The sequence below is a fragment of the Etheostoma spectabile genome, chromosome 17, assembly GCF_008692095.1.
Source record: "Etheostoma spectabile isolate EspeVRDwgs_2016 chromosome 17, UIUC_Espe_1.0, whole genome shotgun sequence".
In the NCBI taxonomy this organism is placed as follows: domain Eukaryota; kingdom Metazoa; phylum Chordata; class Actinopteri; order Perciformes; family Percidae; genus Etheostoma; species Etheostoma spectabile.
This window is the reverse complement of record NC_045749.1, coordinates 17,455,675-17,467,404: the sequence shown is the minus strand read 5'-3', so window position 1 is coordinate 17,467,404 and position 11,730 is coordinate 17,455,675. Positions and strand designations below refer to the sequence as shown.

Sequence of the window (11,730 nt, the reverse complement as noted above, 5' to 3'; positions counted from 1 at the left end):
TCGACTATGCAGGCTTAAAAAAAAAAAAAAAAGTCCCTTTAGCTATCTGTCTTGCTCTTTTTATTTCTCTTTCATTTTTCGTACTAATGCAAATTTGATTGCATGGCAGACCAGCTCAAAGCACAACCAGTCCACTTTTCTTGTGGACCGACATGCTGATATGCATGGATATGAATGACTAAACATGAGTTCAACTGTGTAGGTTTTATCATTGTCTCATATTTTTGCATATTGTGTACTTTTTTTCTTTTTTTTTAACTCAGGCAATTTTTATTGTGTCACTTTTTTTCATTTTTTACATCAACTTTTGTTGAATCAAAATAGTAGTGTGTTGCAAAATGAATAGCCAACCTCCAACATGTTCCACTGACAAAGTCTGATTATTTAATCTTAGTTTAAAAAGTCATGCATTGATTTGAAAAGTGTTTAATCTACTTTTGGACAACAACACAAAAACAAATCGATACTTCAAACTAAAAGGCCCTGAGACAATCAGCAACTTCGATCACCAGCCCCTCTCAGCCTGCAAATGTTTTACATCTCTTGTCCTTATAAAAAAAAAAAGACCTTTTCAACATAAAGGAAGCACAAAGCCACAAACAACCTTGTAACAATAGATTATACCCCATATACCACCAAAATTCAACGTCGCCCTCAATTAATCAGCCTTCTACATCAAAAACAAATTGTCTGCAGACTTGTTATTTTTCAAACAACTGGAAACAAATGGGAAATGAAACATCCACATACCCCTTAATCATGGACATGGTTGCTGCTCTAAGCTCTCTAAACTCTTTTGTTCCTATTTCTTACTTTCCCAAGACTTGTCTGAAACTACATTTTGTTTCTGTATGTAACCATGTCTTCATCGCAAAAAAAAATCATTGGTCAAACTAATTATGTGCAGTACCTGCACTCACAAAACACATGCGGTGTACAAGTACAACGTGGAACACCTCCCTCACATATCCTCATTTGTTCCTTTAATTGACAGCCCAGCTTCTACAAAACTCCTTACTTTAACAGCAGGAAAATGGTTGTCTGCGCCACCTCAGCCGTGTGTCTACAAGACAACACTTTCTCCACCCTATCCTGAACACGGCAAACTCCCATCTATCCTCCCAGACACATTTGCCCAGTGTGACAATGACTTCAGAATGGCCCAGTGTGGCAGGAGAGACCATCCGTTAAAATCAGCCCATGACGGTCCATTCATCAACCACCCTGGAGAGGAGCTGGCTTCCATGAGGTCCAGCCTTTTTTCCTGGCTGTCCAGCTACCTATCTGGAAGGCTGACTGACGACATCAAGAAGATTTAGTGCAGAGTCCCAGTAGCCCTGGTCGGGACAATCCCCGCTAGATAGGAAACTGTAATTACAGCTGGGTGGGAGGCTCGCCGGGAGTCTAGAGCCTTGCAGAGATTTGATGTCATAAGGCCAATAGATTCCTGGGTGCCTGGAACAAATGGTTGCCTCAGTTGTCAGAGCAGAAAAAAGAACTACAGATTTGGGCATGTTTGACTTTAGAGGAGGTGATTTACTGTTTTAGCTGTCTCCTTAGTGAAATAATTCTACCTAGACGAGAACATTATGACTTTGAGTTCACATTTTGACTCATGTATGAGCTATTCAACATTAATAACACTTCAGCAAAGTAAATCTTCAACTTCAACTGACTATGCTAATAAACTCAAGTACCTATATTATTTTTGCAGCATATACATAATTAAAATTCACTCATGGTATGAACAATCTGCTTTTAGGATCAGCACGGTAAAGTAATGATTATAGGCCGAGTAGTGGTTGACACAGGGGAAAGAATGGACATATAAATGCTGGACATGCCCTAAGAAGATATTTCCTCTAGCCCTTCCGTGAGTCATTTACAATATCTGCAGGACTTAATTAGGGTCAGCACAGACAATAAAGTGCCAACCTGACCTACAGAGACACAGACATTAACAGCGGGGTCCACACAGCCTCTGGTGATGTCTGCAGCAGCATCCATTTCTTGCGTCGTCTTTATTTTTTACCATCTCCCTGTTTTACCTGACAACTCTGTCATTCTGCTGCACCCTTTTACTTTAACCTTTCAAGCCACAATCTCACTTTCTCCCACTCTCTCTATAAATATCTGTCTCTGAGTCTGTCTTTCCCCCACTCTCCCGCTTGCTTTTCATGAGAACAGGGGGATCTTGCATCCCCTGTAGATGTGAACACCCACTCAAGGTTAGTAGTGCTGCAGTGGCAGGAGCTAACAGACCAGGGTTTCTACTAGCATACAGGACTAATTGAAGACATTTGTCCAGTCCACAGCATTAATAGCCCATGCTGTCAAACATGTTAACATTTGTCTGCTACTAAAACTAAAGCCAAATTTAATTTTACAGTCTTTGAGGTTTATATACAATGTTATATCCTAGTCTGTCCCCTTTTTCCCCCAAAAAGAATACAGCAAAACACAAAGTTTTATATCCTATTTAGCGGAGTGAAAAACACATTATGCATTCTTATCCCTGGCAAAGCAAAAAACAACAATGCCGCCATATTATGCATTAACCTTTTATGATACTGTCATTTTTGATGGTCCAAATGAATTGTGCACTTTGCAGAACTTTAGGTAGACCCACTTTCAACTCTCCCTCCTGGCAGCTGACACCAAAAAACAACAACAGTATCCCAGCACATAATATCATCCCCCCGCCATTCCAACATGTGGATGTAAAGAATTTGAGCTAATTCTAAATTGTAAATCTCACTTAAAAAATGTCAGCAAAGGGATTAAATATAAAATGCAAATGTAAGATAGCCCGGTAGATACAAAATTCAATATTGCTCTTTTTAATGTTTTTTTTCTTAATGCTGTCTGATGTGGATATTAAAATGAGGTCAGCCAGGCCTGATAAAGAAATTACATGATTTAATGGCACCCCAGGGGAAGTTTAAATATAGCTCTGCATTACAACTGGCTTCCAACAGCACAGCATGACATGAGTTCATCCATAAACACTTCAATACTAAATGGTATTACAGACGTACTGTATTACAGCAAGCAAATACTGCATGTCAGTGAAGACCTTTCCATCTGCTTAAGCAAACTTATTTGCTTATAGGTAAATATTGCATTATAGGGGTGAGGAAAGTGGCAATATGACAGTGTACTGCATTTAATTAGAGGCCGAGGTGCTGTCCCCTGCACTGCCACTAGGTGGAGGAACAACACACATCTCCTGTACTCTACTCATCAAAAACCCAACATTCTGGACTCTATGAAGTATTATATGAACACACATAACCTTGTTTTTAATTTAATGAATATCCAAACACAGATATAAACCCATGAGGCACATGCATTCATAAGAAAAGTAAATAGTTAGCCAAGCTTTCAAAATTGTGAATATAAGTCTACAAAAACATGCAAGCAGAATAAATATGGATTAGTATTGATCATGTATTTAAGGAAAGCCCATTTTACATGACATTAACATGAAAGCAATTTAGATGGAGACATCCCACTGAGCGTGATGGGCAGCATATTCCCTTTATACACCGTTTTGCCATTCATCTGTATTCAAGGTGGGAAATCTCTTTCATGGAGGCTTCAAAATAATTTCCCCCAGCACATCTTTAAAAGGGAAACTAAAATCTGCATCTAAAAATGGTCCTAAATGCAGAGAAGAGAAGTCAGGGTGAGACACACAAGGATCCTGTTACGAAATTAAAACACCAATCAATATCAAACAGGAAGCAAAGAAATAAAGTCCAATCTTCAGTCACGCTGAAAAACATGAAAGATGCTTGCTGAAGTGTAAAATTAAGAATTTCCCCGTGGAGATGAGTTTAATTTTGTGATCCCCCTTTAAGACTGATCAACTTTAGTTAAAGTGACATCGACAGTGTGTTAAACAGCAAGAATATTAGTTGTACTTTGGTACGACTAAAAGTTAAATGCTGGGAAACTTCAAATTGCAAATTATAACTACTTAGATGTGCAAACTAAATACAAGAATTAACAAAAAAATCATTTGTGAAGCCAAAATGAACAGTGCCACACCGATTTACATAATTAATTAATGATGCATGACAGATGTAGGTTACATCATGGCAGAAAGCAATCCTGTAGTAAAGGCAGGGAGGCACCATCCACTGTGACAGCTCTATTCAAGACTCCAAGCCGAGCTAAGAGGAGGCGAGAGCAGCAGAACTAACTTTAATTTACTAAGACTGCAGAATGCTAGCCTCCATTCAATCATTCACTCTGTAACAGCCAACAACTCCGGATTCACAATATGTACTTTTCTTTCTGCTTCACTCAAATGGCAAACTCCACAATCTCCCAGCACTCTTTTGTGAGCCTTCCTTGTTAACCCTCATGCAAGTGTTACCCTGTGCCCCCCCTCTCTCTCTGTCTGTCTAGGGTCTTGAGGTATTAGACAACACTAAACCTCATCAGTTAGTGTGAAGTCAGGGTAGTTCTGAAGTGATGGCAGATGACACGTGTCATCCCACAGGAGTGTTTTCAGCCAAAAAAAAAAAAAAAAAAAAAAAAAAAAAAAAAAAAAAAAAAAAAAAAAAAAAAAAAAAAAAAACGAATCACACAATGCATTCAAAGAAGGCCTGATTCTACCAGCTCTCCAATTCAAATGAAGACTTAGGAACTCTAGACTCATGTCACAGAGACAGCAAATTGTGATGGGTTGGGAAAGGAGGACCCGATGTCTGTCAAATGGTAAATGGTTGCGGAGCACAGACATGGGCGTAAATCCCAGGGGGGTTGTCCCCCCCTAGAAATATCATTAAAAACTTAAAGCTATTTTATTCACATTAACATCGGATGAAGTTGTTCTTTTTTCAAGTAGAAATGATGCTGAGTAATTAATAAATTAGTCATGAAAAAAAAAAGTTTGCTATGTTAGTGTAATATAATGTAACGTTTTAAGGAAAGCCCGTAAAAAGAGTTTTATAAAAATAACATGGAGGTGGTGATTATTAGACAGGCTGTAAAATGTCCCAAATGGCAGCTCTTCAATTAAATGTGCTCCCCGTCCAAACACACACCAGCCAAATAATCCAACAGAAGGTACATAGAGTACAGCAGATAGCAATCATCTTAAACATGTTCTAATCTCACATCACGATTTCAGACATGCACTTGCATTCCAAACTTCAACTTCACCTAAAGGTGCTGACATGTCAAGGAGATGATTGACGTCTGTTGCCCTAAGTATCTGGGATGTGTCACGCACCGTCCCTTCTCGTCGTACCTCATCTGCTTCTTTTTCGGACGGTTCAACATGCCTCTGAGACGTCAGTGAGAGGATTCCCTCCAATTGGCTATTCAGCTTAAGCAAGTTAGTGCACGAGTATTAAAATGAAAATGAAAATGAGGAAAGCAAGCAAATGACTAAAGTTAAAGGCCTTTCTTACTTTTAATCTTCATCTTATCTGATCAATCCAATACACATAGAGCTATAAGACTGGCCAAAATGTCCGGCTGTTCCTTCTAAAAAAAAATAATAATAATAAAAAGTGGTTCAAAATAGGTTTGAACAATTGGAATATTTATATTTGCACATTATGGCCATAAGAGAGCAAATGTAACACAAAATACATGACTACTTGTTTAAGTATATTTATTTCAACATAAACATGTCTATTAAAAGAGCTACATACCTACACTAATTTAAAGACTGTATACCTTGGTTCCTTTCTTCATTGGCACCGTGGTAGGTGCTAGAATTAGAACTGAGCCCCCTAGTAAGCTAGCTATCTTATAAAGTTGCTAATACTACCACCACCACTAGTTCTTGGCCATCTGCTTGGTGTGTCACCTCCCCACTTTGAACATTATATCACTTGGACTGTCCGCTTCTCATATTCTGTGGTGCACGCCCACCAAAAGACAAGCTCTCCAAAACAGCAAAAGGTCAATGTCAATAAGTAAAGAAAAAAAACTTATTGTCACAATACTGTGCATATTCCGATTTACTGTTTACCCACAAACTAAGTGCACCACAAGACCACTGAGTAGGCGTTGCCCTTTTACTGACAAACGATCTCTTTGTGTTTGCCCTGAAGGGAAACTCTCAACAATGCAGACCTACAAGAAATTGTGAACAGCATGCATACAGAAGTAAGTTTACAAAGCTATTTTGATTTGACATAAGCTATATAGTTGGTCTGATTTATGACACGTCAGTAAATAATCAACCAGAAAGACTAACTGCAACGACTGCAAATTGTTGCAAACACCTTACTGCTATAACTGTCTCTGCGCTCTGCAAAAACAATGCCAGCTGTAGGGAGTGTAAAATGTATCATTAGGCTGAGCTGGACTGTTGCACATTACTGCTTAAAGCGGTAACCTAATGCATAACCTATTGGCTGCATGTAGTCGATGTAATGTTCTTATTACTTACTGTACACTGGGGACAGCAGTCCAGCACAGTAAGCATGTGTTCAAGCCCCTGCGGTAGTAAGATTGGCCTTCCTGTCCGGAGGAGTGCTCGAACCAGATTGAGACACCTTCTCGGCTCCAGATGTAGCTGAATCTGCCCTCTGACCTGTGAATGCATTGAGCCAAGTTATGTTTCAATAACATGACAAGTGCTGCATAATATTACTGTACTTAATTTTAAACAATGTATGTCACACTGGGTGTACACTGGGTGTATATATATATATATATAGCCTAATGTAATATATATAGCCTAGCCTAATGTCTGAATGCCAGGGCATACTGTATGTTTAAACAATGTGAAATGTGATTGTAGGGATTAGTATTACTGTGTGATCATATTACTGTGAGCATCAAACCCTGCACACAATCCTGATGATGAATTTTGGTGTGTCCTGCTACTGTACATGTATTATTTTGTTTCCTGACCTAAAATTAGGTGAACAAATAACAATACAAACTTTGAATCCAGATAAAGTACAGATATTTTAGTGTAAACACACACATTTGTAAAAGTCCTGTTTTCAGAGTCTTACTAAAGTAAGTACAAGTATGACTCGTTATTCAGGAAAATGCGCCCTGTGAGTTCTGTATTGTATATTATTGGATTGTTGATATGGATGCATAGAAGACATGTCCAAGACATAATATAATATTTATAAGATCATGATATGTTTTGTATGTACAAAAAATTAAATCTGACAATTAACAGTAGTAGTAGACGCCGTCTACCAAGAGCCTGGGTCTGTCCGAGGTTTCTGCCTAAAAGGAAGTTTTTCCTCGCCACTGTCGCACTGTTGCTTGCTCTGGAGAAAACTACTAGAACTGTTGGGTCCTTGTAAATTCTGGAGTGTGGTCTAGACCTACTCTATCTGTAAAGTGTCTTGAGATAACTCTTGTTATGAATTGATACTATAAATAAAATTGAAATAGAAATTGAAATTGAAATTAACAAGCTGTGGTAAAGAGTGTAATTTTCTCTAAAATGTATTGTTTTTTAGTAGCATTAGATTAAATAGGGCTACTCAAATATAGCACTCAAAACTCTTTATTACAGTAATAAGTAAAATGTGCTGTTTCTTTTGATTAATGGAAAAGTATATATAACTTAACCAGACAAACTGTGGAGAAATGTATATTAAAAAAATCTGAATCAGAATAATATTTTAAAACTCAAACTAGATACTAAGTTTAGCACGTTTCATTTCTGCATAAAAGGACAAGAGAGAGTTGGCAAGTTTACATGATATAGAACCAATGCAATAACTGAAGTGTGAACCCAACAATGCATAGGAGGCTGAACCGAAGCAACAAAAGGAGGAAGTCACCTTTGTAAGTAGAGGGCACACCTGTGATACTACCTGACAGTCAAAGAGAGCACAGAGGCGTTGCTGTGCTTTAAGGATTATGGCAAGGACTACGGCTAACGGCAATTTAAAACTATACTTGAACAAGAACGGACTGAAATGCGAAGATATCAAGAGAAACGGCTACCACAACAGGAGAGAGGTACGTATGTCTGCGGCTGGATTTGTTTACAAAATGATTTGTCTATCAAATTATTTCGTGTATCTGCTTTACTTTTCCTGCATGGAGTCAGGTATATTCCAATTTCTTTAGTTTCGAATCTGAGCAAGCGTTGTGTATTGGGGCTCTTTACCTGGAATGACCTCTGTGACGTAGGCAAATTTGGTAACCCATAGAGGCTGGTCACCAATTACATCATACTAAACCCCAAAAAAAGAGAAAAAAAAACACATTAATACGCCGGTAATATGCACTTAAAAGACCGTGATAGCATGCCACTATGTTTTTCATCTTCATCTTACTGAAGTTCCAGTTACATTCGCTGTCGTTCTTTTTACAATGGACTGGTTAGCTAGTTCCCACGAAAAACAACGTAAACAAACGTAAATAAATGAACGAACTCGTCGACCCCGCCCTGAAATTGAGACTGGGTTAGACTTATAGGTGAAGGAGCAGTCTGGTGTGCTTCAGTTTTGCATTCCTTCTCTGTTCTTTAGCGACGTATTTTCATACTGTTGGTGAGTTAGATGCAGGTGGTTTGTCTTTGCAAGTTAAGTCCCCTTGTTGGGGATATTCAGTTTTTGAATTTCTGTAAATGAAGTTACTATGTATCAATGAAATTCCCATATTAATAATACCTATGATTAAACATGCAGTATAACACCAATTGTTAGTACTTCGTTTTTTAAATACTAACTTAAATATAGCTAAAGGCTGCTATATATGACGGCTGGCATCATAGCATTGTTTTTTGTGTGTAAGCTAGCTAGCTAACTAATGTTAGCATTAGTCAAGTGATGACTTTCCCCAAACCCTAAAAGTTAACGTACGTTTTACAACACTTACCGCTGTTATTAGTTAGCTATATCCACAATCCTCTAAGAATATTCTGTAATTTACACATGGTTACATTTTATACCACAGCTGGGTGAATAGCTACTCTAGCTAAATCCGATCGGCGGCAGGGTGTCTCTACTAAAAAGTGAAATGGCGTTTGACGTACTAACGTAGCTAAGTAGTTCAGGTGAAACCGGACTGTTTACCGTTCCAAATTAATGCGCAACACAAAAAATGAATAAATAATAATAATCTGAATATTTTATTTACAACACTGAGTGTAATCATTTAGTGCCTCTCTGAACACCACAGGATGGCGCTAACACAAAAACTGCAAGAAGTAAGTTGCTATGCCTCCTTTAGTTCGTTTCACATTTACCTATCATCGCACATCCCGTTCTAACGTTAACGTTACTTCAGGCTGCAGTCTTGATATTAATCTGGGGACAATGACACGGCTGGATAGCTAACGTTAGCTTGTCTTGTTAAACATTCTGCCAATTAGTACTGATCAACCGTGCGCAATGTAACTGAGTTTACATTTTACTAACATTATGTTAGCTGGCTAATGTTTGACTTGTAGCTGAGTGGACTAGAAATATCTCCCGGTGCCGAGTCTATCGAAGGTCCGTCCTATTTACTGGAGCAGTGAACAACGTTTCCATTGTATAAAAACCTCATGGTATGAGAATTTATGAGTCACACCATTAGGTGTTACGAGGGTAAAAGTAATTGTTTGAAAAATACTGATTGCAAAACGCATGAGAATTTAGATTAAGTCAATGTTCTTTGTATTAATTAATTGTAAGCGGGGTATACATTTCGTCCACACAAAGAATTAAATTCGATATCCATACAAAATTGTGGTCCGATGAAAATTAAGGTTACAGTAAAATCTCTGTAACTTAATGGTAATGAGTTTTCCATTTTAACTAGCTTATGGCATGTTTTTGCATCCCAAAGACTTGCAACACTCTACATGTTTTGACTTTATTAATTAAGAAAAAGTACATTCTGAGCCCAAATATGTGCTGCATCAGTTACAGAGGTATCCGTTATGCTGCTTTCTATACAAAAAAAATGTTTAGTGGTTACAAAATAGTGTGCATTTATTTTCTGCTCTTCTAATGTTACAATGCAAAGTGACAATATGTATGGTGTAACATCACGTTGGTTAGTCTTCCAGTTTTTTTCTGTGTTGAATAAGTGTTAGTAACTTCTGTAAGTGAGCCACTGTCTGGCCCCTTTTTTATATAGGTTATTTGGTGTGTTTAACTATAACCCTTTTATTTGAAATAAAGCCCCTTTTACGGTATAACGGTGTGTTCTTTTTTTCCGTATCTGCAATGTAAGACAGCTTATGTGGGCCTTTCGTTGTGTAGAAAAATGGCCCAGGGATTGGTGTCGCCTCCAGTCAGCCCAGGCAGGAGTCTTTTGAACAGGCCCCGATGTACGTGGCTGTCATGACATACCTGGGCTTTGGCATTGTCACTCTGTTTGGTTACCTTAGAGATTTCCTCAGAGCTGTGGGCTTAGAGAAGTGCCACCTTGCCCAAGAAAGAGAAGAACAGAAGGTAGGTAAAACATGCAGTCAGCACAAACATGGACATCTTGCAGTGTGTGCATGTACATGCATACTGTAAACACACACACACGCACCCAGACAGTTGCAATAGAAAATGATGCATGCCTAAGGTGTCAACACATTCAAATTCAATTTTTTTGCCCTTAAGCATTGTCTCTGCTGCCTTCCTTCATGTCTTCCGCACTATAATGTTGCCATGGGTAGGACAGGACACTGCAGAGAATATCTGTTGCGGACCTAATTAAATCTCTGGGGATTCAAGTTCTTTCTTCGTAACTGTGCTTTAGATCCAAGATAACGCCTGAGCACTGCCACATAAGAGCCAATGTATTCCCATAGATTTTTCCTTTTTTTAATCAAAAAAATTGCAGTTTGGGCACCCTGCAGAGTTTATAGCATGCACCGCCCCTCTTTGGAAAGCTGAGACCTGACAGCGTCTGACAGCGTTCTCAGTCATTGTCTGGAAAGACCAGGTGATGTCAATCTTAAGGTTTTAAATGCCCAGACTCATCTGGCCTTACCCCAACAATCAGCGCCATGGGTTCTTCTAAGCAGTTGTCTTGGAAACTGAAAACAGTTGACGCACACAAAACAGGAGGAGGCTATAAGAAGATAGCAAAGGGTTTTCAGATGGCAATATCCTCTGTTCGGAATGTAATTAAGAAATGGCGGTCATCAGGAACAGTGGAAGTTAAAGCAAGATCTGGAAGACCAAGAGAAATATCAGACAGAACAGCTCGCAGGAGTGTGAGAAAAGCAAGTCCAAACCCACGTTTGACTGCATGATCCATCCAGAAAGACCTGGCAGACACTGGAGTTGTGGTACACCATTCTACTATTAAGAGATACTTGTACAAATATGGTCTTCATGGAAGAGTCATCACAAGAAAACCTCTTATACGTCCTCACCACAAAAATCTGCTTTTGAAGTCTGCAAATGAACATATAGACAAGCCTGATGCATTGTGGAAACAAGTTCTGTAGACAGATGAGGTTAATATAGAACTTTTTGGCTGGAATGAGCAATGGTACGTTTGGAGAAGAAAGGGCACAGAATTTAATGAAAAAAACCTCTGTCCAACTGTTGAGCATTAGGGTTGTTCAATCATGCTTTGGGGTTGTATTGCTGCCAGTGGCACAGGAAACATTTCACAAGTAGAAAGAAAAATGGATTCAATCAAATTTTAGCAAATTTGGGACGCTAACTTGATGCCATCTGTGAAAAAGCTGAAGTTAAAGAAAGGATGGCTTTTACAAATGGATAATGATCCTAAACTCACCTCAAAATTTATTAAATCAAGAGGCGTAAACTGAAGGTTTTGCCA

General features: G+C 38.6%; 1 protein-coding gene and 1 long non-coding RNA gene across 3 annotated transcripts in view; one reads left to right on the top strand and one right to left on the bottom strand.

Moving 5' to 3' along the window:
* LOC116704884 (uncharacterized) overlaps window positions 1-8,976 on the bottom strand; it is a 115,124-nt gene extending 106,148 nt beyond the window's left edge. For both annotated transcript variants that reach the window (XR_004335801.1, XR_004335802.1), the window contains exons 1-3: window positions 8,830-8,976; window positions 8,117-8,183; window positions 6,419-6,562 (exon numbers count right to left, since the gene is read on the bottom strand). This is a non-coding gene — a long non-coding RNA (uncharacterized LOC116704884). The remainder of the gene's footprint in view (window positions 1-6,418; window positions 6,563-8,116; window positions 8,184-8,829) is intronic.
* The window catches only part of sptlc3 (serine palmitoyltransferase, long chain base subunit 3), a 21,530-nt gene continuing 17,531 nt past the window's right edge, over window positions 7,732-11,730 (top strand). The window contains 2 exon segments of the mRNA XM_032540573.1: window positions 7,732-7,965; window positions 10,203-10,394. Coding sequence (XP_032396464.1) covers window positions 7,864-7,965; window positions 10,203-10,394 — 294 coding nt within the window. The 5' untranslated portion in view covers window positions 7,732-7,863.